General features: G+C 40.9%; 1 protein-coding gene across 2 annotated transcripts; it reads left to right on the top strand.

Annotated features, from left to right (window-relative positions):
* Positions 1 to 1,702: 1,702 nt before the first annotated feature.
* Positions 1,703 to 25,551, top strand: KCTD18 (potassium channel tetramerization domain containing 18). Of its 2 annotated transcripts, XM_055123221.1 has the most exons (7): positions 1,703 to 1,802; positions 4,028 to 4,260; positions 6,476 to 6,687; positions 8,819 to 9,012; positions 10,924 to 11,018; positions 17,247 to 17,349; positions 21,235 to 25,551. In XM_055123221.1, the coding sequence occupies exons 2-7, from the start codon at positions 4,086 to 4,088 to the stop codon at positions 21,671 to 21,673; spliced, it is 1,218 nt and encodes a 405-aa protein (XP_054979196.1). In that variant the 5' UTR covers positions 1,703 to 1,802; positions 4,028 to 4,085; the 3' UTR covers positions 21,674 to 25,551. The 2 variants fall into 2 exon arrangements, with proteins under 2 accessions (XP_054979196.1, XP_054979197.1); XM_055123222.1 differs by lacking the exons at positions 1,703 to 1,802; positions 4,028 to 4,260 and having other exon boundaries at positions 6,533 to 6,665.
* The last annotated feature ends 2,140 nt before the right edge of the window (positions 25,552 to 27,691 follow it).

Genomic DNA, 27,691 nt, shown 5'->3' with positions numbered 1-27,691 from the left:
ATCAAACACCCATCCCCTCACCAGTGCACACCCTCCACCACCAAGAAACCCAGTATACCCCCATTCCCACCCCGCCCCTTCCCCCGCCTATGTGGCAGATGATTTCCACCTTACTCTCTCTCCACTTTGATCACATTCAATATTTCAACAAAAGATTCACCATTATTATTTTGGAATTTTCTGCCCCAGGGACTCTCTACTTGGTCTTAAAATGTTCTTCATCTACCCCTTCAGCAGGGGACATTGTCTCATCTTGAGTGCTATGATGTCCCTTCCTCAGTGATGCCTTCCCTGCCTGGACCGTTTTCTTCCTATTATTATTATTCTCTGAAACAATTCTGCTTAGTGTCTGTTACTGCCACCTGAACAAGAGCAGGCAAATTATATGGATAATTGGTCAATGGCTGGTCAATTATGTTTGTACAGCCCATGATGGAAGTTGTTTTCCTTTAAAAAAAATTTAGGTTTGAAAAAAAAAGTTAAAGAATATTTTACAGTAAGCAAAGATTACTGTAAAATCTACCTTTCCCCACTCCCTCCACAAAAAGCAAAATTTGAGTTTTAGTGTGTCTAAAAGTAATTACAGTTAAGCATTGCTCAACAACTTATATAAAATATAATTAAGTTACTATATAACTTACATGTGAAGCTGTATGACCCTCATTTGCACAAGGACAACATTGTTCAAAAATTTATTTCTCTGATGTATATCCCATCAGTGGGAGGCATGTTACTATCAAGTTGAAACACTAGGCTAGACATGTACATGAGTGGTAGAAAATATTCCCCACATGTGTGAGACCCTAGGTTCAACCCTCATATTGTAAAAAGAAAAAAAAAAAAAGGAACACCAGCTCCCTCATTTGTTAGCTTTAACACTGAAGCAGCAGAGTTGAGAACTATAAATGGCCTAAAATATATATAGAAGAGGTTTCTGACTGTTCACTAGAATGTGTCATGGGTGAGGGATGGTGGTATCTTCCCATTGCTAATTCTCAAGAAATAAAGGTTGATGGAGCCATAGAGACAGTATGGTGGGAAATGTGCACCTTACTCTTAAATTTTTTAAAAAATTTGAATCACAGTGAAATATAGTTATAAAGTTGTTCATGATTGTGTTTCAGTTATACAATGTTCCAACACCCATCCCTTCACCAGTGCACATTTCCCACCACCAGTGTCCCGTTTTCCTTCTGCTCACCCTCCCCTGCCCAGGCACTTTTGAACACAGCAGTGTGGCCCCCTTTCCCTTCCCCATCTACCTTTCCCCACTCCCTCCACAAAAAGCAAAAGAATTGTAGGGTGAGAGGTGGGGAGACAGATCAATATGATCCAATTTGCTCCTACTCCCAGCCAGCGCCACCAGGGTGGCCCCCTGGGTGTGCCCTAGCAGCACGGAATCGCCTGACTTGGGCAATAGATTAAGATACTGAACCCTGTGACGGGGGAGTGAAAAGATCTATTAATGCTAATTCTTGCCAATTTATTAATTCTTGGTCCCTCCTTTTGTGTAAGAACTGCCTGGGAACTCTGAACTCAGCCCTGGATTGCCGAGTTTCCGCCCAGGTCTCTCTCCTGCGGCCAGAACGTGAGCAGCCCCGAGGGGAGGTGGGGCGGGGCGGGGCGGGGCGTGTCCGAGGCGGGGCCTCCCGCGCGGGCGCAGCCGCTGCCGGGCCGGGCCGCACGGGGGCGCCGCGGGGGCCGCGCCGCGGCACGAGTTGCCGAGCAGCCGAGCAGGCGCTCACTTCCGCGTTGGGCCCGGCGGCGTCCAGCGGCCGCGCCGACGGCCGGGCGGGCCGCAGGTCAGTCGGGGTGGCCGCCTCCCCGATCCCGCCCGTGCCCAGGAGCGGGGCGCGGGGTGCGCCGTGGGTCTGGGGGGCGGGGTCCGGGCCGCGCCGCCAACACCGGCGCCCCTCGGCTGAAGGCTCGGGCTTCCGGCCCTTTCGGCATCCCGGGCCTCGGAGAGACTCCGGGCGGGGCTTTCGGGTGTCTCCGCCCCTCCCCCCGTTTTGTGCTGTTTCCTGGGAGGCGTGTGACTGTCTTTGGCCGCGCCTCAGCCCGGTGGGGTCCCTCAGACGGTCTCCCCACGCCTCCGGGCTCGGTGGCGGGGCCCGGGAATCTGCATTCACAGCGGGCTTCTACCCCTTCCTTCCCCCCACCTCCCAACCTCCCGGATTAATGTGGACGTGGGTGGGTCCAGGCCCGCACCGTGGAGACACGTTCCCCGAGCCCGACCGCTCCCGACGCGGCAGGGAGGCTCAGTGGGTGCATTTGTTTGCGGGGGGAGGAGGGGGCCCAGGGGCCGGCCTGGACATGGTGGCCCTGGGGCCTCTCCTGTGGGGGAGTCCCTCAATCCTGGCTCTCTAGAGCGGGAGCCTTGAGCTTGCCGGGTGACTGCTGGGTGAGTGGCGGGGCTAGGAGCTTGGAGGTGAGGTGGTGTAGGGTGCAGCGGGCAGAACTTGAACTCGGTCCCGCTGGCCCGGTTTTGGTTTTGCGCGGACTCCACTTCCTAGCAGGACAGTGCTCTGGAGTCCTCACACCCCTCGCCTCTTCCCGGAGTCCTCTTGTCAGTAGGGACGGGGACGCCGCCCAGTCGGGCTGTGAGTGTGGCAGGCCTGGTTCCCAGGGCCGTCCACGTGAGAGCATCCCGTGGGTTCGACAGAGTGATGCCAGCCTTGCTTTCTCGGGCTTGAGAGCCCCCGGGATCGGGGATTCAACACGTGAGATGAGATGTGGTGAGCAGAGGTACAAACCGTAGAGACCTGTGTCACGGCTCTCGGAGGGAGTGTACCCGGGAAGGCCATGCAGGTCATGAAGTGTACCCCACCCTGTGAGGAATACATGGGATGCGGGAACCAGTTCCAGTCGGTGACTCAGAGGTGTGCTCTCAGGCTGGCATTGGGTGCTGTACCCAGGATATCTGGGCAGCTCCACAGGTGACATCCATAGATGATTTTTTGAAAGTTGGATCTTTGACTCAGTGAGTTTTGTCCCCTGCTCATATTTGACCCAGATGATCTTCCTAACGCCCCATTCCCTGTCACTGGGGCTGCCTTAAATGGAAGCCTTTCCAGACAGCTCCTGATCCAATGTGTATTTGGAGTGGTTTGCTGTGTGTGGATACTGTAGTTGAGCAGCTACAGCCATTTTGCAGTTGCTAGGAAGTGTGTAGACCCAGGGCTGTCCATTATTGGAGTGCCTTCTAAGTCATTGAGCTAGATTTGATTCAGAGAAAGGTCATGAATAATTGCTCCGTCTCCAGAGTGGATTAGGTATTAGAGCCAACTTTCCCTAAAGCTTTAGCCATCTTGAGAGTGAAGAAACCAGAGGGTGATTTCGAAATACTTGTTGTCTTTAGACCAGACCAGCTACAGTTATTTATGTGGGTTTGATCCAGCTGATAAATTATATAGCCCCTGGCTTCTTAAGAATCACATTTCCTGCTAATTTCAGCTCTTTTGTTTCCTTAAATCTCCAGATCAGAGCCTTCAGTTATAAACTTTATAGTAAAGTGTATATAATTTTGCATCATATTTGTCATTTATTAAATACTTAATCGGAGACAGACTGTGCCACATACATTGTATATTTGTTAATTATTCCTCTGGTAGTTTTTCGAGGCAGGCACAGTTACTACCTGCATTTTATAGTTACGGAAAACAGGCAGAGAAGCATTGATCGAAGCTTGTAAGTGCTAAAGCAAGGCAGACTCATTCCATGCTCCATCTGCAGTCTAGAGCCTCCTCAGACTTTAAAAAGCGAAGTCCCTATTACAGATCATAAATACACCTCACATCTGCTTTTTGTGTGTCAGACTACGCATTATCTTGTTTAATTCTTTCAACAGTGCAGCAGCAGCTATAATTTGGTTGTAATACTTAATTATCTTTTAAAAATCCCCTGAGCCAAAGTTTTTCCAGCTGCTCATTGTATCTCAGACTCCTTTTTAAGAAGTGTGTTTGTTTTACTATCTGTTTAGAGCAGTGTTGGAAAGAACCATCGTAGTGATTGTCTTTTGTTCTTACAGACGGAAACCGGACCGAAGTCATTTCGTAATTACAAAAATTTTCAAGGCGAAAAGTAAGATGTCTGGGGAAACAATGGAAGGTCAGAAGGCAGAAGAAGAAGTATTAGAAGTCCTTCGATTGAATGTGGGTGGCTGCATTTACACGGCGAGACGTGAGTCCTTGTGCCGCTTCAAGGACTCAATGTTAGCATCCATGTTTAGTGGTCGTTTTCCTCTGAAAACAGATGAATCAGGTAAATATCGACAGTTTCTAAGTATGAGTATGAATACTAATTCAAATCTGAGCCTAGTCTGTATTCCTTTTGATTTTCCTAATGACAGCAGAATGTATTAGTATATTAATTACTTAGATGGAGGTACAAGATTTATCATAAAGTACATAGGGAAATTAAATAGATGTTTTTAGAATCTGTAATAGTATCAGAGTTGACACAAGTGAGAGGTAAGTTGGCATAAAGGCAACAGTGACCTCATGATGGCATTTAATTATGTTTTGAAAGTTGTTAACATGCCCACAATGCCTTGGGCAAAGGGGGTGGGGCTGATTAAATATGTTTTTTATGTCTGTGATCTTGGAGAGAAATGAAGGTTGCTTTCTAGCCCCTCCTCTGGAGAAAGCAGTCATTCTCCTAATAGGGCAGTCACTGTCAGTGTGGACATCGTATTGAGCACCCCACCTTGTCTGGTCTTGTTGCCTTGCATGAACTGAGGTGGAGGGCTACCAAAATAGGATAAGACCATTTATCACCCCTGGCAGGAACTGAATGCTGGTGTTTCAGAAGAACTGCAGTTTGGGGTTTTGAGGATGAGCTCTCTTCTCTGAGGGCTCTGGGATTCACACCTATTACTGGTTGTAAAGAAACTTCAGTAATGCAAGTGAGGTTTTTTTCACATCTTAATTGATACTAGGACTTTGTGAACCCACTCTTGTTTTTGTATTAGAAGAAAGGGGGGGCTGGAGCAATAGCACAGCGGGTAAGGTGTTTGCCTTGCACGCGGCCAACCTGGGTTCGATTCCCAGCATCCCATATGGTCCCCTGAGCACCACCAGGAGTGATTCCTGAGCGCAGAGCCAGGAGTAACTCCTGTTCATTGCCAGGTGTGCCCCCCCCCCCAAAAAAAAAGAAGGGATTATGGAGTCTTGAGACATTGCTTTACCACCTGAGTGGCAGTTGGAAGAAAAAGTCAGCAATGGCTGGTTGTTTAGGCCTTTGATGCCTCTCTGGACAAAAAGGTTGCTGGTGAATACTCAGCCCTATGATAGGGACCTGCTTTATGCCAGCTGTTCTTGGCGGTAGGGATGGGGCATCATATGTACTGGGGATTAAAACTCAGGGCCTTACAAGAAACAAGGCATGCACTCCACTTCTTGTAGCTAACTCCATACCCCTAAGTTTTACCTTTTAAAAATCTCTTCTTTTTCTAAACAAGTCAAAGGAGAAAGGGCATTATCAAGAAACTTCACAAAGAAATATTTTACTGTAATTTTGTGAAATTGTCTTAAGAAAAAGCTTTTTATCAAAAAGATACCAGCACAACATTTTTCTTTTGAAATTGAGGATCTCTGAGGTGCAATGTAGTAAGTCCTAACATATGGCCTGGCTGGAGTTAGGAAGCCAGTGCCAGTGTTTGTATGTCGGTGACACAGCATTGTAACAAGCACCAGTATGCCCTCATTTGATTCTTTCCTGGCTCAGCTGGGTGATGACTAAGGGTAAGCTTCCTATTCTAACAGCAGTTAGTCCCAGAATTCCATTGTTTTGTAGTGGCGATAGTTGAAATATGGTCACTGTATTCAAAGTTCCAAATAGGGTACTGGAGAGATACTACAGAAGATAGGGCGCTTGCTTTGCACTCATCCTACCTAACTTTGATCCCTGGCACACCATATGATCCCAAGCCTAACCAAGAATGATCCCTGAACACAGAGCAAGTAGTAAGTTCTGAGCAATTCTGGGTTTGACCCCCCCACAAAACTGAAAATGCAAAACAAGCCCACAATGTTTCATGTTGCTCAGAATACATTTTCTCTGTGGTAGATGAGAATACAGGGGATTACCAGATTTCACTTAACCTATTTGAACAAAAGATGTTAACTGTTGTGTGAGAAAGAAGCATTCCTTGGTTTTTTTTTTTTTTTTTTTTTTTTTTTTTTTTTTTTTTGGGTTTTGGAGTCATACCCAGTGATGTTTAGGGGTTACTTCTGACTCTTCACTCAGGAATCACTCCTGGCAGTGCTCAGAGGACCGTATGGGATGCGAGGGATTGAACTCGGTTCGGTCACGTGCAAGGCAAACGCCCTACCCACTGTACAATCACTCTGGCCTCCAAAGAAGCATTTCTAATTACCAAGTCCCTTGGTCTGATTTTTATCCGACGTGTTGAAATTTTATTGAGTTTCATTAAGTGTGTGTGTGTGCAATCATTTTTGAACTTAATATTTTCTAGGGGCTTGTGTTATTGACCGTGATGGACAGCTATTTAAGTACCTTTTGGATTATCTTCATGGAGAAGTTCACATTCCCACAGATGAGCAGACTCGAGTTGCTTTACAGGAAGAGGCTGATTACTTTGGCATTCCTTATCCATACTGCCTGTCTGATCACTTGGCCAATGAAATGGAGACATATTCTTTAAGGTCAAATATAGAACTTAAAAAGGTCTTGGCATTTTCTTAAGTTTTAATATATGTATGTGTATATATCTATATACATTTATTTATTGCATTTATATGTACAAAGCAGTGTGTATTATTTTTCATAGCCTGTCTTTTTCACATAAACCTTCGATGAGCTAACCTTTTAAAATAAATTTTTAAGACACATTTCTTACTACTCATTTTTTTCAAGGCCAAAATGCTCTTCAAGAAAAGTATTTTATATTGCCACTCCAAGGCTTATGGGGTGTTTATTACTCACTTGAAGATTTTACACATTCTGATGGTATTTTTGTAGAATTATTTTGCTCTTCAAATTTTTTTAAAATTAAGAATGTGAGGGCATAATGTATTACTTTGTTAACTGTAATCAGTTTTCTAAAGAATGGTTATGATATCATTGGGTAAAATATCTTACAGTGACAGCTTATATCTTATTTAGTGAGTGGAACAGTTTGTTACTGTTAAAGTATCAGTCACGAGTAGTTCACTTTGAGATAAATCCATCTCTTTATGGAGTACTTTTCATATTTGTGTGGCCTTCTATGCAAGGAGCCAGGCTGAGTTTTCTGTATATCCAGTTTACCTATGTGTGCTGCTGAAGTAAAAAAAATTTTCTTTGATCAGTAGCGAGGCTTCATTGCTTTATCTATCAATACGATTATATTTTTAGTAATTACTCCTTTGAACAAGCAAGGTTTTTTTACTCCCAGATAACTGTTAATGGTGAAATCTGATTTGGATTGATTTCAATGCTTTGAATTAGATGTTGATGTTTAGTAGAGCAAGCTGGAGCCTGGTTATTAAGAGTGCAGCTTTGATGAGATTAGTGACTTGATTGCAGTCAGGCTGGAGTTTGCCTGACTCCGTGGGTTTTGCTGCTCAAGTTATAAATTGAGTTGTCTGTCAGACAATCTTACGGTGCTGTTTGCACATCTGCAGAAGCTGTCCCAAATGCCTGATCAGAACATGGCAGTGGATTGACATTCATCTTCTGAAGTCCCTGCGCTATTCCTGGTTTATATTCAAAAGGGACACTGCACATTCATTCTGTCAGCCAGTACACATTTATGTCAAGTGTTTGTGGTATAGAGCACTGTACTAGAGAGTGTGGGACATAAAAAAAAATACAACATACTTTGTCCTTGGACAGTGTAATATAGTTGGGCATTCTCAGAGATGTGCAAGTAAAGTTAATAGCCAGCACAGGAGTTCACTGAAATGAAGCGAAGATGCAGGACTGGTTAGGGCCCTGTTTTTGCTCACTGAGTCAGGAAATGTTAAGCTTCTCCTTAGTATCAGGCACTTCTTCAGTTACTGGGAATGCTGCAGTGAATAAAACAGACAAGTGTGCTTGTCCTTGGGATTGTGACATGCCAGTGCCATTTTCCTCAGGGAAGCCCCATCCTTGAGTATTCCCTTCCCCAGTGCCCAGGAACCCCTCCTGCTGTTTCCCTGATCACCTAGTCATTCCACCAGGTAGCACTTCATACCTTGTGCACTGATGGCTTGTCACTGTCTTCTTCATTAGCTATAAGCTTTAGAAGAATTCTTGTTCCTTTATATCTCCAGACCTAAGCGCACATTAGGTACTTAATATTCCAGTGAGCAAACAAATGCCTAATGAGTACAGACAGTGAGTTCATATGTCCTTATTTTTTAAAAAAATGTTAATCTAGTTAATCTGTAATTTGATTTGACGTTAGAACTATCAACCGTAGGGCTAGTTAGTAGAAGGTGAAAGGAAGAGTAAGTCAAATGAGAAATTGGGGCAAGGAGGAGGAAAAGCTCTAGTGTTTAATTACTCTTCTAGGAAGTTTTAAAAGTAAAAGTGTTGTTGGTGAGGCTGAGAGAAAGAAATAGACTGTAATTCAATGTGGAAAGGATTCTTTAGATTTTTCCATGTAGAAAAATTCTGGTATTATTCTTTGGGTGACATTCTCCCCTTAACTCCCAGTCCACTTCAACAATGTATGATGAGTTTTTAAGGGCATATAGACTTGTCTGAAATTTATAATCTTTTTATTTCCCTTTTGACCAAAATAAAAGTGAATCTTTTTTTAAAATAGTAGTGCAAATTCATTTTACTGTACTCCAGGCTTAAACTCTAATTTTATATATATTTTCTGCTTTAGGCTTTAACAGACTTCTGTGATTCATATGGTTTAGTTTGCAATAAACCAACAGTTTGGGTCCTCCACTATCTTAACACATCCGGTGCAAGCTGTGAGAGTAGAATTATTGGTGTCTATGCCACCAGAACGGATGGAACAGATGCTATTGATAAGCAGCTGGGAGGACGAATTCACAGTAAAAGCATTTTTAAAAGGTATGTCCATATTTAAATAAGAAAAAGAACAAAAAGTGTTGATCTCTTTAATGAGATGTTAGCAAATGGATTTTATGTTTGACTGGAAAAAAAAACATCAACATCTCTCAGCAGATGGAATGAGCCGTGATAGCTGGAGATAGGCCTGCTTCACAAAGAACTTAAAATTTATTTCTTATATATAAAACCTGAGGTCTGGAGCTATGGATATAGCTCAAAAGGTGAGGGCACATGCCTTACATACGTGGGGCTCAATCTCTAGCACCACTCCCCGCCTCCTGCTCATCCATCTCTCCCCACTGGATCCAGTCCAAGGAGGTGGCCCTAGTGGCTGCTAAGTAGCACCCCACTTCGGGGGTGTTAGTGCAGCAAGAGGTCCCTCCCCAAATACCCCAAGGTCTAGGGCAGTAGTTCTCCAGCAGGGGTGGACTTGAGGATCTACTGTTCGCAAAAAGGGAAGAGGATAAGACTGGCAAAATGCCACACCTCGGTTCCTTGCTAAGACTAGAGTCTGGGGTGTGTACCAGTGATCCAGGAGTATAGGAGTGTATTTGAGTGGCCCAGGACTCTCCTGCTGGCCTGTTGTGAGTAACCTGTCTCGTGAGAACCGAGGAAAGGCTTCCCTTTCCCAGCTTTCAAGTTCAATGACTTGAACATTAAAGAAAATTCTTATAATAGTGGGAGTTAATTCACTTTTCTTTTTCTTAATTTCCTGGGCTATTGAATTGGGCCACATCTCAGTGAGTTATGCGTAAACTTGCGCTTTCAGTAATTAAATGTGTCTTCTGCTTCTCAGTTCCTTGTCAATCAAAATGTTTCTAAGTGAGATATGTTAAGTCCTTGGCAAACCATTAGGAAAGTTTTAGAAATAATTAAGTGTTTTCTAATTTTACTAGAGTTAGTGGATTTTTTTGAAAATAAAATTTAATTTTAAGTACTTAGTGATTTGTCTGTATGGTCTATATTGTGGACTGGAGCGATAGCACAGCAGATAGGGTGTTTGCCTTGCACGTAGCCGACCCGGGTTCGATTCCTCTGCCCCTCTTGGAGAGCCCAGCAAGCTACCGAGAGTATCCCGCCTGCATGGCAGAACCTGACAAGCTCCTTGTGGCATATTCGATATGCCAAAAATAGTAACAAGTCTCCTAATGGAGACATTACTGGTGTCCACTCAGGCAAATCGATGAACAACGGGACGACAGTGCTGCAGTGCTACAGGTCTATATTGTGAAGTTAATAAATACTTTATTACATTTAAAATGCCAGTTGTGAGGCCAGAGCAGGTAGGGTGTTTGCCTGGCATACACTCACCTGGGTTTGATTCCTGGCATTCCATAATGGTCCTCCCAAGCTCCACCAGGAGAATTCTTGAGTGCAGAGCCAGGAGTAACCTCTGAGCATCACTGGGAGTGACCTACAAAATAAAACAAAACAAAAAATAAAGCTAGATTAGTATATAACTATAGTGTATTATTGATATACTTTTGTATCTACTCATATATTTATGCTTAAAAATCACAGAACTATTCTATGCCTATATATTTTTTGATTAACAAGCATTTGTTGTTTACGCATTATAACATATATACATTGTCTAGATGACATAATGATATAATGTGTATATTTACACTGTCACTGTCATCCCATTGCTCATCAATTTGTTCGAGCGGGCACCAGTAACGTCTCTCATTGAGAGACTTATTGTTACTGTTTTTGGCATATGCAATACGCATGAGTAGCTTACCAGGCTCTGGCGTGCGGGCTCAATACTCTCGGTAGCTAGCTGGGTTCTCTGAGAGAGGGGCAGAGGAATCGAACCCGGGTCAGCCGTGTGAAAGGCGAACGCCCAACCGCTGTGCTATATTCATACCTGGGTAGTACATTTTTTAAATTTTTTTGCACTATTTCTAGAGAGGCGGGAAATAATGTGCAGTACATTTGGAGCTATTATTCAGTAGCAGAGTTGAAGAAAATGATGGATGCTTTTGATGCCTGGGAAGGAAAAGGTACAGTACATTTCTTTTATTTCATGACAGCACATAGACTTTTCTTTAGTAAGATAAGGTAAACTTAAATACTGCATTTCTTTGTTTAACAGTGATTTTTTTGTGAGGGTCAAGGAATTTGTCAGCTCATACTAAGTTGAGATTCACTTAGAATTAAGTCTCAGGTGTTGTAATAGTTTATAATCAGTAACTTGTTTGTTTGCTTATTTTGCTTATTGGGTCAATTAAAGAGGTTTACTCATCATGTACAATGTCACTGTCACTGTCACTGTCATCTCGTTGCTCATCGATTTGCTCGAGTGGGCATCTGTACCGTCTCCATTGTGAGACTTATTGTTACTGTTTTTGGCATATCGAATACGCCACGGGTAGCTTGCCAGGGTCTGCCATGCAGGTGAGGAGATATGCTTTTAGACTAGGCATAAAACATATAATTTATAAAAAATAATGCTGAGAATTCTGGCTTAGTTTTTTTGGGTTTTTTTTTTTTGCCTTTTTTTGGGGGTCATACCCAGCGATGCACATGGGTTACTCTTGGCTCATGCACTCAGGAATTAACTCCTGGTAGTGCTGAGGGGATCATATGGGATGCTGGGAATTGAACCCGGGTCCGCCACGTGCAAGGGAAACGCCCTACTCGCTGTACTATCACTCCAGCCCTGAGAATTCTGTTTTAAGATCCCTTATACATTAGTTAAAATTGCCTTAAATGCAATTTGAAATTTGACTATCTTTTACCAAACTGCTATGTAAGCATTGATAATAATGGTTTAATATTCAGTGTGATAAGAGGTTTATATTCACATTTCTTGTTCATGAAACTTGTATGTATTTGCCGTTTTATTGATAAGGAAACTGAGCCTCAGAGAGGGCAAGCCCATTGCTTCAGGATCACGGAGGTTAGCTGTTAACAAGCATACTTTTGAGTATCTGTTAGTTTCAGGCACTATAGTAAGACCTAAATTTTGGACTGAAGGAAAGTATGACATCTCAGATCATTTTTAAACTTGGTAGAGGTGGATGCTACAAATCACATAGGATTATAATGTGATTCTTTGTTACGTTTCCCCCTCTCCGCTACAATATCTCTCAGGCAGATGGGATGACATATAATGAAAGAAATATTACTCTTTTTGAATTTCTTGTTTTAGATTTATTTGATGTGCACTTAGGTTGAAGTACAAAACGGGTGTTATTCTGTGTGTCTCATTTCATGCTCCTGGAATCGCAGGATGCCTGTAGGCTTGGAGCCAGGGAGATATGTTGGCTAGGTTGTTTGACCAAGTGACTCAGGAAGCTAGAGCAGAGAGCTGGCATCTGCTGGCATTGTTTAAAACATTGTAACTTTTTAAAAAAGTATGTGGTTGATCATCATTGTTACTTCACAAAGTTTTGGAGGGCCTGTGGAGAACTACAAGGTAGGAAATAGAAGTGAACAAAAGAACTCTTGGAAGGACCAACGATTTGCAGATTACCAATGATAAATTACTTACAAATTATAGGGGGAAATCCCATTCATGATAGCTATAAACAAAAGATAAACAGGACTGCCCTGCCAAGAAATGCTTTATTTTCTTAGAAGAATGCTGCTATCCATCCATTTTTCCATTCATCCATTAAGAAAAAGTAGGGGTAAAGATTATTATGGTGTAGCATACTAATATCCTGAGTGGGAAATTTGAATATTCTAGTATTGAGTTCTTAGATGAAATTACAGATTTAACACAGTACTTATCAAAATACCAATGGAATCCTGTGGGAATCTTGAAATTATCTTTAAAAAAAAAAATAAAAAACCTTTTGAGGATATATGAACACTCATGTTCATTGCAGTGCTTAATACAACAGCCAAGATATGGAAATGCAAATGCCCGCTATGGATGAATGGATCAAGAAGTTGTGATGAATACTATGCAGGTGTAAGAAAGGATAAAATCATGTTATTTGCTTTAACTTAGATGGTACTAGAGGGTATCATACTGAGTAAAGTCATTCGAAGGAAAGAGATAAATAATAATCTGCTATATGTGGTATTTAAAGTTACACAGTAAGGGAACAACAAAGGGCCAAAGGCAACGGAATTGGAGAGTTGAACCACAGATCTGAGTTTGCAGGGTAGAATGTGAGGAGTTGAAAGGGAGAGGCTTATGGAACCTTGGTGGAGGGAAGGGGGCACTCTGGTGATGGGTGTTTTTTGAAATAATGTTTTCATAAAACTAGTACTAACAGTGTTGTACCTCAATAAAGATTAAGTAAAACAAAAAGTGAAAAATCCGTGAAGGAATAATCAGTTAATAGTCAAGAACGTGTCAAGAGGAGAAGTCATTAGAACAGAAACTCTATCAACCTAAGAAATATAGTCTAATTCTATTTGACAATAAAAAAAGAAAAAAATGGTGGCTGAATATATATTGCAGGATAGAGGATGCTTGCTTTGCACATACCTGACAAGTCAGATCCCCAGCACCAAATAAGGTTCCCCATGTATAGTCAGTAGTGATCTTTGAGCACAGATCAAGGATTGATCCATGAACACTGTAGTGTGTATCCCAACCTGGGGTTCAATCCCTAGCATCCCATATGGTTCCCTAGCCCACTAAGAGTGATTACTGAGTGCAGATCCAGGAGTAATTTATGAGCACCATAGAGTGTGGCCCCTCCAAAAAAGAAATCCCCAAGTCTTAGATATATATGATATAATATTTAATACTTAGTTAATAATTTATCATTTCAGTTACTACTATTACTGAATTACGAATATTTAAACATTAATTTTTAAACAAAAAGTCAAGAGACTAAATATGTATGCTATATGTTGATTATCTGAAAAAATATTCTCAATAGATTTATTGCGTTTTTAGAAAACCAGTTCAGTCCTTAGTATCAATGAATGTGTACAACATGACTATAAAATTTCCACAAAAAGAGATAACATGTGGCATGAGACTCAAATTTCTCCGTGAAATATACATTACATGGAAACTTTTTTCTATATGCCAGTTAGTAAAGATTTCACATTCTTGGATTCTTGGAAAGAATAAAAGTATTAGATTTTTAAGAAATAACTTATCAAACATCAATATATGAAATTATTCACCTTCTTTGATTCAGTGATTCTATTTCTAGGATACTCCTTAAGGTATTACCAAAGATTTATGGACAATGATGTCCAATGTGGTATGATTCAAAATAGTTTGAAAGAAAATAAGTGTCTGTAATAGAAGGTTAAATACATTTTTGTACACCCATGGGATAATACAGTGATTAAAATGTTTTGAATTAGTTTTCATACAGGTGAATAAAAGGAAACAAAATTAATTGTAAAGATTTTTTTTAATTAGGTACACATAATAGGACTAGAAAAGACTGTGTAATGAAGTATACAAAAATGTGATTCCTAGTTTTAGAGATTTTGATGTTTCTGTATGTGCTTTTCTCTGTTCTCTAATATTGTACAATGTGAATTATTTATTTTTGGAGAAGATAAGCCTTACAAACAGTCTTCTGGTTACTCTCAGTGGTACTTGGAAATCCCAAGGTGCCAGAGGAGATTAAATCCGAGGTTTACATATATCAAACATGACCTCCATTTCTTTGAGCCATCTCCCCAGCTTCTGAATTAACTTTTATAGTAAGGAAAAGAAATTTTTTAAACAAATAGCATTGTATCTATACAATGGTATATTCACTGTATCACTGCCATCCCATTGCTATCAGTTTGCTTGAGCAGGTGCCAGTAACGTCTCATTTGTCCCTGTCGCATTCAGGGTCAGAGGAATGAGGCCCATTATTGTTTCTGTTTTTGGCATATTGAATACGCCATGGGTAGCTTGCCAGCCTCTGCCGTGCAAGATTCTGCATATTGGTATATGACTCAGCAATAAGTACATGGTCATTGATGTGGGTTAAACTTCAAAGCATCAGACTAAAGAAGCCAGGTACAAAAGGCTAGATCTTATTTGATTTCATTATAACGTAGGAAAGGCAAGACTTGGAAATGTCAGGAACTTTTAAGGGGATAGGAATGTTCTGTTATCTCCTTGATTATGATTTTGATCACAGGGCTATACTTATCAAAGTTCATGGAACTTATATATTTAAAATAGGTAAATACTTATTAGGTTTAAGTATTGAACTTAAATACTTAAAATAGGTGAATTTTAGGGTTGAGGTTTATAACTCAGTGATACAGCACTTGCTTTTCATGTGTGAGGCCCTGTATTCTCTCTTGAGCACCTATTTAATTACAAAATGGGTGGTAAAAGTATGGTAACTGTGTACATCAAATTGTAAATGTTAATAATATTGTAAACATAATGACTAAACTACAATTAAAAATTAATTTTAAAGGTTAAATTTTATTGTATGCAAGTTTGATCCCATAAACTTGATTTTAAACAAACCTAATAGATGAAATATGGTAATGCTTTTTAATACTACCAATAGGTTTGTGAGCATTATCTGGCAGTTCTGGAAGTTTTGTTAAATTAAATTCATAGCATTCTTTGATTACTAGCTGTGTATCTGTAATATTTATTATTTATATTTTTATGCTGGGGCTGGAACGATAGCACAGCGGGGAGGGTGTTTGCCTTTCACTCGGCTGACCCAAGTTTGATTCCTCCGCCCCTCTCAGAGAGCCTGGCAAGCTACCGAGGGTATCGAGCCCTAGAGGCAGAGCCTGGCAAGCTACCCGTGCGTATTGGATATGCCAAAAACAGTAACAATAAGTCTTTTATGCTGGCTTAGTGTTATTGTCAGAACTTTAATGATAAAAAAAGAAGATACATACTAAGTCCATTCTTGGAACTTAAAGATGACTAGTTTTTAATGTCAATTTATATTTATTCTTTTATTCAGTATTATAAGATGGATAAAATTTATAAGTTGAATGTAAGTCTCTTGGTGCCTATAATCTTGGGGCTTTTTAAAAAAATTGAAGTAAAACACAGAGTTTGTACAATCAAAGTACATATACACTGTCAAATTAAAAACATTTCTATTATCTACCAATAAAACCCAGTACTCATTAAGAAATTATCTCCCACTAGCTCCTGGCAGTCACTAATCTGCTTTCTGTTTCCTTGGATCTGCTGATTCCAGATATTTCATATAATTGGAATCATATGACCTTTTGTGTCTGACTTTCACTTAGCCTAACGTCGTCAAGATTCATAAAAATATGTTTTTAGGTTTCCTTCAGGAACCAGATATTAAAAATTAAGATAAACATGAGTGAACATCATTTGCCCTTTCATATTAATTCAGATGAAACCTAGTGAGAGATGGGAAGACATACTAACCCTCCTGTCAAATGCATACACCACCACAACATGACGACCTGTATGCAAGGCACTTAGCATCTCTTCAGCGTTTAGTCTCTGCCATGCCTTATAAATAAACATTTTGCTTTCATCACTTAGTTAAAGAACAACAATTCTGTGTTGTCATCGTTTTACAGTTGAGGAAATTTTGGCTTGGGTAAGTTTGGTAAATTTCTCTCCATCCCATGATTATGAGTGACCCAGATGCGAGTCAGACCAGGCAGGCCTGAGTATAGAGTCTGAGCCTCTCACCAGCTCACACATAGCTGCCCAGTTCCCAGGCAAGACCTGCCAAGTGTCCTCAACTGCTCAGTGGCAAGATTGGGTATGGCATCCAGCTCTTAGACAGGGTCACAAGCTGTGCCTCTGCTACCCTGGCTCTTCATGGGAGCACTTTGTGTTGGTGATGTGTGTACCACTCTGAGTCACAAGGGAAATATTAACCTTACATTGTTTCTGATTATTTCTTTTTTTTTTTTTTTTGGTTTTTGGGTCACACCCGGTGATGCACAGGGGTTACTCCTGGCTCTTCACTCAGGAATTACCCCTGGCGGTGCTCTGAGGACCATATGGGATGCTGGGATTAGAACCCAGGTCGGCCGTGTGCAAGGCAAACGCCCTACCCGCTGTGCTATCGCTGCAGCCCCAATTATTCTTTTTTTTTTGTGGGGGGGGGTCACACCTGGTGATGCACAGGGGTTACTCCTGGTTTTGCACTCAGGAATTGTTCCTGGCGGTGCTCAGGGGATCATATGGGATGCTGGGAATCGAACCCAGGTTGGCCGCATGCAAGGCTAATGCCCTACCCACTGTACTGTCATTCCAGCCCCTGTTTCTGATTATTCTTGTTGTACAGTGTAGTGGTGGACAGTGACTCTCTCCATTGTGTCTTTTTTCCTTCCAGGTATTAGTTACTGGCGGGTGCCTCATGAGTTGATAGAGTGTTGGACTTTGGAGGAGCGACCATTACTTGGAAGCCTGCGTCACATGGCCCCAGTTCGGAAGAGGTTATTTGTGCTGTTGATGAATTTTACTCCATTTTACTCCTTTCTAAAGGGAGAGTACATAATGGTTTCTGACTGTACTATACTTCTTACCTTCTAGATGAATGTTCTGTCTTACCATCAGATGTAAATCTTAAGTGAGAAGTATCAAAATGATGTAAAAATTCTTATTCTCTAAAGTTGATTATATAGCATATTCTTTTGGGAGAAGTGTGTGATTTTCAAAGTACTGGTGGAATCTGGGATGTAGCTTAGTGGTAGAGCATGACTTGTATTGTGTGAGGCCCAGGGTTCTGGCACTTCCAAAAAAAATTTTTTTTTTTTCTGGATGAGGGGCCAGAGAGCAGAGAGACAGTAGACAGTACAGGGGATAAGAAAGTGCAAACCCTGAATTGGTCTCTGACACCGCTTGGTCCCTCCAGCATAAATGGGTGCAGCACTCAACGTGTCCTAGCACTGCTGGGGTGGCCTGGGTATCCCAGACATTGCAGAGCCCAAGTAACACTGCATCATGGGGCTCTTGCGTTGAACTGCTGGCCTCCTTGGCAAGAACTGCTGGGAGGGAGCCTCAGACCTGAACACCACCCCAGGAACTTACCCCCAACTCACACAATACTGGCAAGCTCCCCGTGGTGTATTCATATTTCAAATACAAGTAACAGATATATACATACCCCTCAGAGAGCCTGGCAAGCTACCAAGAGTATCCCACCCGCACGGCAGAGCCTGGTAAGCTACCCGTGGTGAATTTGATATGCCAAAAACAGTAACGATAGGTCTCCTTTCCCTGACCCTGAAAGAGCCTCCAATCGTTGGGAAAGATTGTCTCCTTACTCCTCTGAGTAAGGAGAGGCTGCTAAAATCTCAGGACTGAGTGTAATAGATATGTTACTGGTGCTCACTCAAGTAAAGCAACGAACAACGTGAAGACAGTGATATAGTGATTTTGGTTTTGGACCACACCCAGGGGGCCTCAGTCTTTACTCCTGACTCTGCACTCAGGAATCACTCTAGCAGGGCTGTGGAACCATACTGGGTTCCAGGGATTGAACTTAGGTCAGCTGTGTGCAAGGCATGTGACTAACCCTCTGTGCTATTTCTCTAGTCCCCTTATTAATTCAACTTTTAAAACAATTTTTTAAATTGAATATCCATGAGATAGATCATTACAAGCTGTACATGACTGGGTTTCAGTCATACAATGATCCAACACATATTACTCCACCAGTTACATTTCCCACTACCAATGTCCCTCAATTCCCTCCTACAATTCCCTAATACCCCAGCTTGTCTCTCTCATTCCTTTTGTGCATAATGGTTTGCAGTACAGGTACTAAGAGGTCATTGTGTTTGTTCAGGGCGTTCACTATTTTTATTGGAAAGGTATGGCTGGAGTAACTTTTTTTAAGTGGGTGGAAGCTTGGGGTGTGGATACGACTGCTGAGGCTTCTGGAAGTACAGGGAGGTCAGGGGAGGTAGCCAATCTTAACCCTGAGAAAGCCTGGAGATTTCAGTCACAAAACCCACAAACCTGACTTTCCAGCATATTATATCTCTCTGAGGTCCGTCCCGAGATGGTGGAGTCTGGCTGGGAGCCTGGCAGCAATTTTGGATTGTGGGAGCAAGCAGCTGCCAGAGGCTCTGCTTGGGTAGGCACCAGGCTGATTTGTGCCCCTCTGACTTGTTCTTGTCTGTTCAGCCTTGCTCGGGTCCAAGATTAACTGTGGCTTTTGATCTCTTTTTAGATTTATTTATGGGTCACTGAAGCAAGGCTGATAAATGAGCTTGTATAGCTGAGCCAGAGGTGGTTTGTGGATGTGGCTCCCACATATCTAACTTTTGGCTGTTTAATTTCTCAGAAAGTTGGTCCCAAGTTGTTGGGGTCTGGCCAAAGTCACAGCGGCAATTTTAGGTATCAGGAATCCTGAAGGCACCATCAGGCTGCTTATGTGCTCGCCCCATAGGTGCAGGTTGATCTGCTGGCAGCACTGCACCCCCTTAATTAAACTTCAATGTTTTAAATTTCCTGTGATTTATTCTGAATTCTTTTTTTTACAGATTGCCACACACACTACTTTTATTATATGGTGCTTTCTAAATTATTCTCCACACCTGTGCCTTTTAGATTTAAATACATTTAAACTTGTATTTCTTCAAATTCATTTAAAAAAATACTTCTTAGTATTTGGGTACTATTTGTGGCTTACAGATGTTCTAATTTTTTTTTTTTTTTTTTTTTTTTTTTTTTTTTTTTGCTTTTTTGGGTCACACCTGGCGATGCACAGGGGTTACTCCTGGCTCTGCACTCAGGAATTACCCCTGGCTGTGCTCAGGGGACCATATGGGATGCTGGGATTTGAACCCGGGTCGGCCGCGTGCAAGGCAAACGCCCTACCCGCTGTGCTATCTCTCCAGCCCCAGATGTTCTAATTTTTTAATCACCCATTTTAGAGTTTGATTCATTGGTCCTCTGGAATTGCAGAATACTTTCTTACATTTGCTCTCAGGATTCTTCAGAGAGAAATAGAGAAATATGTTCCATTTTTAGTAGTTAATCATCCCTTATTAAAACCAATCTTTTATGCTTAAGGGCCCTTGTTTTATTATCATCATTTATTTTGCCTCTGGAACCCACAGTTAGAAAATATTATTTGGATCTAGAGCCATGGCTTTCAACTAGAGGCGGGTAAGTTTGTGCCCCCAGGGGATGGAATATTTGACAATATTAGGAGACAGTTTTGGTTGCAGCTCTGTGGAACTAGAGATGCTACTGCCAGGGATAGTTCTCAACATACAGGGCAGCTGAGAGAATAATCTGAGCCCCTATGGCAGTGGTGCCAAGGTCAGGACACTCTTGCCTACCATCTGGTGGATGAAGAGGCTAGAAAGCAAAGCAGACAGAAATGGTTTTATGGAGATTGTGCTCTTGTCATTGTTTTTCCTCTCGGATTTTATAAAACATCATTTTGATGCTCAATAGTTATCTTCATGATTTTGGACCACTTACATGGTCCTGCAAAGCCCTCTGACCGATCTGAGAAAACTGAATTGTGCTCAGGAGAGTGTTAGGGTGAGTGATAGTCACGTGCTTTTCTACATATGGTGGTATTCAAATCACCATGATATTATGAGTCCAAGATCAGAGTTCATTATGGGAAACTCACCCTCTGTTTTGTGGGAGGGAGAAGACATGGAGGAGATGGTCTTCATGAAGTGAAGCTCATGGAAGCTGGGGAAGGTACAAGCAAGCCTTTGATAGTGGTGGTTAATGGTTTCAAGATCATTTAAAACAATGGGCTCCCTTTAGACTTCTTGTGTTGAATAGTAGACTCAGTGAAGGAATCTTTGGAGATTTGTCCAGTACTTCTCAAATTCCATCTGGACCATGGATTTGACTGTCCCAGCAGTTCCCCTGGAAAACTAGTTTTATGAAGCTCTCATTGCAGAATGACTGGGAAATATGAATGTAACAAAATTAAACTTTTATCCTTATTGCAGGTCTTCTCAAAAGCATTCATTTTTTAATGCAGATTTTCAAATCTCAACAGGACAATAATATATGTAGCAGTATTTCTCTTGCAACTCACATGAGGATTCCTGGGGACAGAGTGGTGTCGTGAAATTCTCATGAAACACTCCAACATGTAACTTGTTGGTCATAAAATTACGATTTTAGAAGAGTTTATATTTTAGCCAAATTCACCTTCTGTAAACTTGCTTACTTATGCTTTTGCTTGGAGATGAGAGATGAGGTAGATTGATTCTTGTAAGCCCTGTATTCATGCTCTTGATGAAAGCTTTTTTGCTCATCCTGCAGCCAATCTTCAGAAAGTTTTCATTAGGGACTGGACCTGTAGTGCTGACAGTTATGTCCTTTTGTATTTACAGGCGCCTGGTTGCCCTCAATGAAGAGGAAGAAGATGTGAACTGTAAGATTGGTCCTAAGCCAGTCAGGTTTATGGGCCCTTCTACCAGCACCCAAATCAAAGTCAAGAACTCAGCTTCGGTCAAGGTGTGTCCAGTCATTGCAAGCCCATCTCCAAGTGCCAAGGCAGCTCAGAGTTCTGCCCTTTTGAAAGTGGGCACTGGGTCACCTAGGTCTGGTGGTGCTGAAAATGGAGCCGCACACCCACCTCCAGCCAAGGTCATGCTCTCAGACAAGGCCACCCCACACCGAGTCATTAAACTGAAGCGGACTCCACTGTGTGCTGCCGGGCCTTCCTTACCTTCCTGCACTGCCAGGAGGCCATTTGCCCCAGAGCCGACCCCTGAAGACCCCAGTGCTTTGGGCCTACAGACTGAGAATGGGCAGGGCCAGACTGATTGACAGAAATGGATTTCCAGATGGGTTTTTGCCTCTTGCTGCTTCCCATCGATGCGATGATAAGTGACAGTGTTTGTTGTTAGTGGTGGAAACAAGTTTCTGTGTAGGATGATTAGGTGGAGAACTAATTGTGTAAAGTAGGAGGGAGTTTTAAAAGTGGTTGGGTCACTATTTATTTCTTATTTCCCCAGCTTTTAAATGATTATCTATGGACAGTGAATTCAGGTTTAAAAAAAATTTTTTTTTAAATGGTTAATTGGCATTATGACAACAAAGCATTCCTGCAAAATCATCACTTAGAGAAGTGTTCTTTGTTGCTGAAATAATTTACAGACCCAAGGTACTTTAACTTTTACTGCAACCTAGGACAGGGGGAGTTTGGGCTTAGATATTATTGTCTGGTAATGTTACTGCTTCCTGGTGCTATCTCACAGCTGCTGGAAATTTGAGAGAAAATGTAGATCAAGGTGAAATGCCTACAGGATACACTCGGGCTGCAAAGGCATTATGAAAAGAAATGATGGGCAGGAGAAAAAGGAAGGCAATACTTTATTACACTTTGATGCTCACTTAATTGAACTGTTTTCTTAATTTTTTCCATTAGTCAGTTTATTTGTACATCATAAGATTTCTTGGAGTAAGCACTATATGACATGTTTTGGACTGAATTGTTCCAAGTATTTTATTCTAATGTCATTAGTGAAATTTGGGAAGTACTTTAAAAAAAGAAGTTAAAAGTTAACTTTTTAACTAAAGTTAGTATTTGATTTTCAGAAGTGACCATTGAAGAGTCATTCTAGTTATATATTATTTTTATGCATAAAATTCCATGTAACTAGAAATTAATATTTTTAAACAGAATATTTTGATTAATCCTCTATTTTTTCACAACTGTTTAGTTGTGCATGTTTACGCTTACATGTTATGTTTTATAATTCAATCACACATTTCTATCTTCAATGAGCAGTAGGCCTTCACTGTTTTAAAAATAAGTTCATAAAGCGGGGTATTTTTTACTCAGTGCTTCTCATTGTAGTTGCATTGTTCAAATATATACTCAAAATATTACTTTTTACAAAATAAAGTAAGACTTTGCCATAAGTAGTGCCTATACTTATTTTTAAACCAAAGCCTTTTAACAGTTTGAGAGAGTATTTGTTTAAGTTATTATACTTTTGCTTACAAAGTTGTACCCCTCTCTAGGTATCATATTAAGTAACCAAATCAATATTAGATAACCATTCATGTAGGTGGTTTATTTGACAAGACTTGCTCACTCCTAGGAGAGATGGGAGGAGGTTTCTTGCTCCACAAGCAGTAGAATCAACTAATAAACTCACGAACCTGGGCACTGAGGCTAAGGGTGAGTCTGAGGTATCCCCTGTCCCTCACTGACTTAACACAAACTGTTCACAAAGAGACAAAGGAGAGTCATGCATCAGTGGACAAAGGAATGAGAAGTACTTCGGGAAATGCACTGAAAGTGGGTTTTGTCATATTACCTGGATCCCCAGAGATGAGAGATAGGAGTAGTGTGCCAAATACAAATTTAGGTACTCTCCTACCCCGAAGTTTCAGCACATTCTTGATAGTGCTGTACTCTCCTGTGCCCTCTCCTCTACCTTACTGACACTGTAACTGAATACAAAATTCCAATTCTACAGAAGCTAGGAAAGACCAGGAAAAAAAAAAAATCCAAGTAAAATAAAACTTATGATATCACCATCTTTTGGAAAAGTTAAAAAAAAGTTAAATAAAAGTTAAGATTAATGAAATAAATAACAGTAATTTAGAGTATTAAAATGTGCTGACCAGAAACATACACATATCAACCAGAGACCTCAAGGATATTATAACATCACAAGGAGAAAACAATGGCATGAGATTATAGATAGAGGTAAGATTGATACAGTAAATTAAAAAAGATGTAGAAGAAAACTCAGAAGGGTAGTTCAGGGTGATAAAGAAAAGATAATCAGAGAATTACAGCAAAGCCACAATAAAATTAGTGAGTTTAGAAGTAAAATTGGCAAGAAGAGGGTAGAAATTAATGTTGTAAACAAGAAATAGTCTCTTCAGAATATGAAGAGCTCAATGACAGACCAAAAGTTTTAGAGCATGCTACAGAGATAGAATAGACCAAATGAGGAACCATATCAGTACCTTGAAGTACTATAGGCACGAATGATGCATTTTGAAGAAGAAATGATGTAAACAAATCTGAAAAAAATTCTATTAGGGAATTCTCTAACTGCTTGAGGAAAGGCAGCATAAGACTAATAGGTATCTTAGTAGGGGAAAAAGAGAGGGGCAGAGAGATACATAGTACAGCAGGTAGGGGCTCACTTTGCATACAGCCAGCTTGGGTTTGAGCCCCAGAGCACTGCCAGGAGTAATATTTGAGTGCAGAGCTGAAAACCCTGAGTAGACCCTCAGTGTAAGCCATGAGCATTGCTGTGTGTGGCCCCCAAACCAAAAAATGGGGGTGGAGAAGAGAATGGAAGAGAGAAGCTTGTTAAGAGTAATTATAGAACCCTCTCCGAATCTGTAGAGATGAAACTAGTCAAGCCCACGAAGGCAAAGGAGTAGTTGGCTACTTATTTGTTTCGCTTTTGGGTTATACTCAGCTATCTTCTGGGGCTACTTCCAGCTCTATGCTGGGTGTCCTAATAGTCCTTGGGGAGCCATGTGGTACAGAGGATTGAGCTTGGGCGGCTCCATGCAAAATATATGGTCTACTGAGCCACCTCCCCCTAAGTACTTGGTGTTTAAATGCAAAGAGACCTACACCAAGACACATACTAATAAAATTATCAAGATTTTAAGATAGGCCAGAGATAGCTTAAAGGGCTGGGGTACACGCTTTGCATGGAAGAGTCCTAATTTTGATCCCTGGCACCACCTGGTCCCTCAAGAACTTGGAGTGGTCCCCAAAATATAGAAACTTAGTCAATGGAAAACTTAGGAACTACTATACTTACATCAGACAAAAAAATTGACATCTAACCAAAAGAAATAGCAGCAAACAAAAAATGCATGTTATATAAGGACATTGTTTAATGAGAAAAGAACTAATATAACAGGAAAACAAAATTATTAATGCCCAACATAATAGATTTGTGGTCACTGTCACTGTTACCGTCATCCTGTTGCTCATCGATTCGCTCAAGCAGGTACCAGTAACATCTCCATTGTGAGACTTGTTTGTTACTGTTTTTGGCATGTTGAATACGCCATGGGTAGCTCGCCAGGCTCTGCCATGGGGACGACATACTCTCAGTAGCTTGCCAGGCTCTCTGAGAGGGCAGAGGAATCAACCCAGGTCGTCTGTGTGCAAGACAAACGTCCTACTGCAGTGCTATCACTCCAGCCAAGATTTGTGGTATATATTAACAGATCAAAAGGAGACACAAAGCACAATGAATAGGGGATTTTGACATTCCAACTTGCAGCAATTAATTTATAGACCAGACAGAAAGTTACCAAGGAAACAGGCAATCAACAATGACAAGCTAGATGGATAAAGAGCATTCCACAGTAAAACATCAGAATGCGCATTCTTTCCAAGTGCTCACAAATCATCATTACAGATAAGGCATATGTTGGGACACAAGACAAGACTGAGTACATTTATGAAGTTTGTAAAAGCAATCATCTTTACAGATTACAATGGCATTAAACTAGATCTCTTCAAAAAGAGGGGGTGGGGGAATGGAAAATTTGGAAAATAAATAATTTGATTCTGAATAACTATTGGCTCAGTGAAGGAATCAAAGATGATATTAACAAACCTGGAGATGAATGAAAATGAAAACATGATATATTAGAATTTATAGGATGCAACAAGAGCAGTACTGAGTCTGTACAGTTAACCCCTTGGAATAAACAATGCTATATATATATATATATATATATATATATACATTTTTTTTTGCTTTTGGGGACCATTTGGGATGCTGGGGATCGAACCCAGGTTGGTCACGTGCAAGGCAAATGCCCTACCCACTTTACCAACACTCCGGCCCCCAACTTGCTTATATATATTTTTTTATAATTTATTTATTTTTAATTAGAGAATCACTGTGAGGGTACAGTTACAGATTTATACACTTTTGTGCTTATACTTCCCTCATACAAAGTTCGGGAACCCATCCCTTCACCAGTGCCCATTCTCCACCACCCGTAAACCCAGCGTCCCTCCCACCCTCCCCAATCCCATCTCCCCCCCACCCCACCCTGCCACTGTGGCAGGGCATTCCCTTCTGTTCTCTCTCTCTAATTAGCTGTTGTGGTTTGCAATAAAGGTCCAACTTGCTTATATTTTAAAGAAAGTTTTTATTTCAATATTGCCTTACATTACAGTTAATAAAGTATTTTCATTTACTGTGTTCATTTGCTTTCATTTTCAGGATAATATGAAGAGAGTCTAAAAGAAAAATGAGAGAGGAAAGTGTCTGTCATTTTATGAAAGAAGTAGGCTGTGCAGGTGGGACAGGGGGAAGGAGGCAGGAAGGAAACAGGGAAACTGGACATTGGTGGTGGCAAATGTGCACTGGGAAAGGGATGGGTGTTGGAACATTGTATGACTGAAATTCAGTCATGAACAACTTTGTAACTGTATATCTCACTGATTCAATGAAACAAGAGTCTTTCTCAACTCTTAATCAAGAAACTCATGCTGTATGGTAATTACAACCACCAAACATTTCAGTTTTGTAGTTTGAATTTGCAGAATGACATAGCATCTCTATGATCCCAAGGGAAATGCTAGGAAAAGGAAATAGATTAAAAGCATGTATTTGCTTATTTAAATGACTTGAGCAACCAGATATTAATGTACAATTATTCTTCACTTTTCAAAAGTTCAACTCAACACTTTCTCTTTTTTCCTTAAAAAAAAATTATTATAACATGATTTGCCAAGTTGTTGACAATACAGTTGTTTCAGTCATTGAATGTTCCAATGCCAATCCCATCACCACTGTGACCTTCCATCACCCCATCCTGTCCCCTTAGTAGGCACAAATTTACTTCATATTGTTTGTTACAACACAAAGGCAAATGGAATTATCAAAACGTAGGGCAATAAAAGTCAATTTGTGATCATTGTTCTATCTCACAATTGTGTTACTGAAATTATTGAGGATTTACTGGGTTTGGTTGGTGCTAGTTAAGCCTTTTATATTACTGTTTTTGCTCAGTGATCTTGATGGGCTTCTATGCAACTGTCCTACCAAATTTGCTGTGATTCTAGTGTTGTTGCTGTGCCATCATAGAGCCAACACACTGTCCATCAGAGAGTGGCCCTACCATGCTTCTTCCCCAGAAAATTACACAGGCCATGCTTTCATCATATCATTCCTCCTTTACTCTACGCTAGAGCTAATTTAGGTCTTATCTGTTATTTAGTGTACTATGGTAGTTTATTTGACCGGGAGCTCAAAAATGTTCATGGTAATGATTATGACTTTCAATTTAGGCTATTTTGGCTGATAATTGATGGAAAATATTTACTTTTAGATAGCGGGGAAACATTGAGGTTACATGTCTATCTCTTATTCAAGAGGAATGCCCTTCACCCCTGAGTATATATTATGTAGAGACATTCAGTGTTTTTATAAACAGCTGGGGACAACCCCTGGCCTCTAATTCTTTTGGAAAATGTATCTGAGAGCTACATTCAGGCAGATGCAGAAATTAATTTTTACTCTTGCAGACTTTATTCTGTTAAGGGGGTTCTTGTTTGGATCTTTAGTGTGGTGTTATTGCCACAAACCACAGTTACTACCAGTATTGATCATAAGAGTCATACACTACCTTGAGTTGTTTCAAATATCTCAGAGACACAGCACAAGATCTTAGGTCGATGGTAGATCCATATTCACCAGAGAAAGACAAAAAAGCAATTTGGTTTCTTCCTGCTTTCCTGCTAGAATTGCTGATGCAATTTCTTTCTCTTTCATAGATGGAATCTGATTGCTTCCTTAGCAGATGCTAACGTGGGAAAATATATTGACTTAA

The sequence above is a fragment of the Sorex araneus genome, chromosome X (assembly GCF_027595985.1).
Source record: "Sorex araneus isolate mSorAra2 chromosome X, mSorAra2.pri, whole genome shotgun sequence".
Taxonomy (NCBI): Eukaryota; Metazoa; Chordata; class Mammalia; order Eulipotyphla; family Soricidae; genus Sorex; species Sorex araneus.
The sequence above is the reverse complement of the archived record's forward strand: the minus strand, read 5'-3'. Positions and strand labels throughout refer to the sequence as shown.

Excerpts from the sequence above, each read along its gene's own strand:
- KCTD18 (XM_055123221.1), top strand. The coding sequence starts at position 4,086 with ATGTCTGGGGAAACAATGGAAGGTCAGAAGGCAGAAGAAGAAGTATTA. Across the intron at positions 4,261-6,475 it reads TCTGAAAACAGATGAATCAG|GGGCTTGTGTTATTGACCGT; the intron begins GTAAATATCGAC and ends AATATTTTCTAG. Across the intron at positions 6,688-8,818 it reads CAAATATAGAACTTAAAAAG|GCTTTAACAGACTTCTGTGA; the intron begins GTCTTGGCATTT and ends TTTCTGCTTTAG.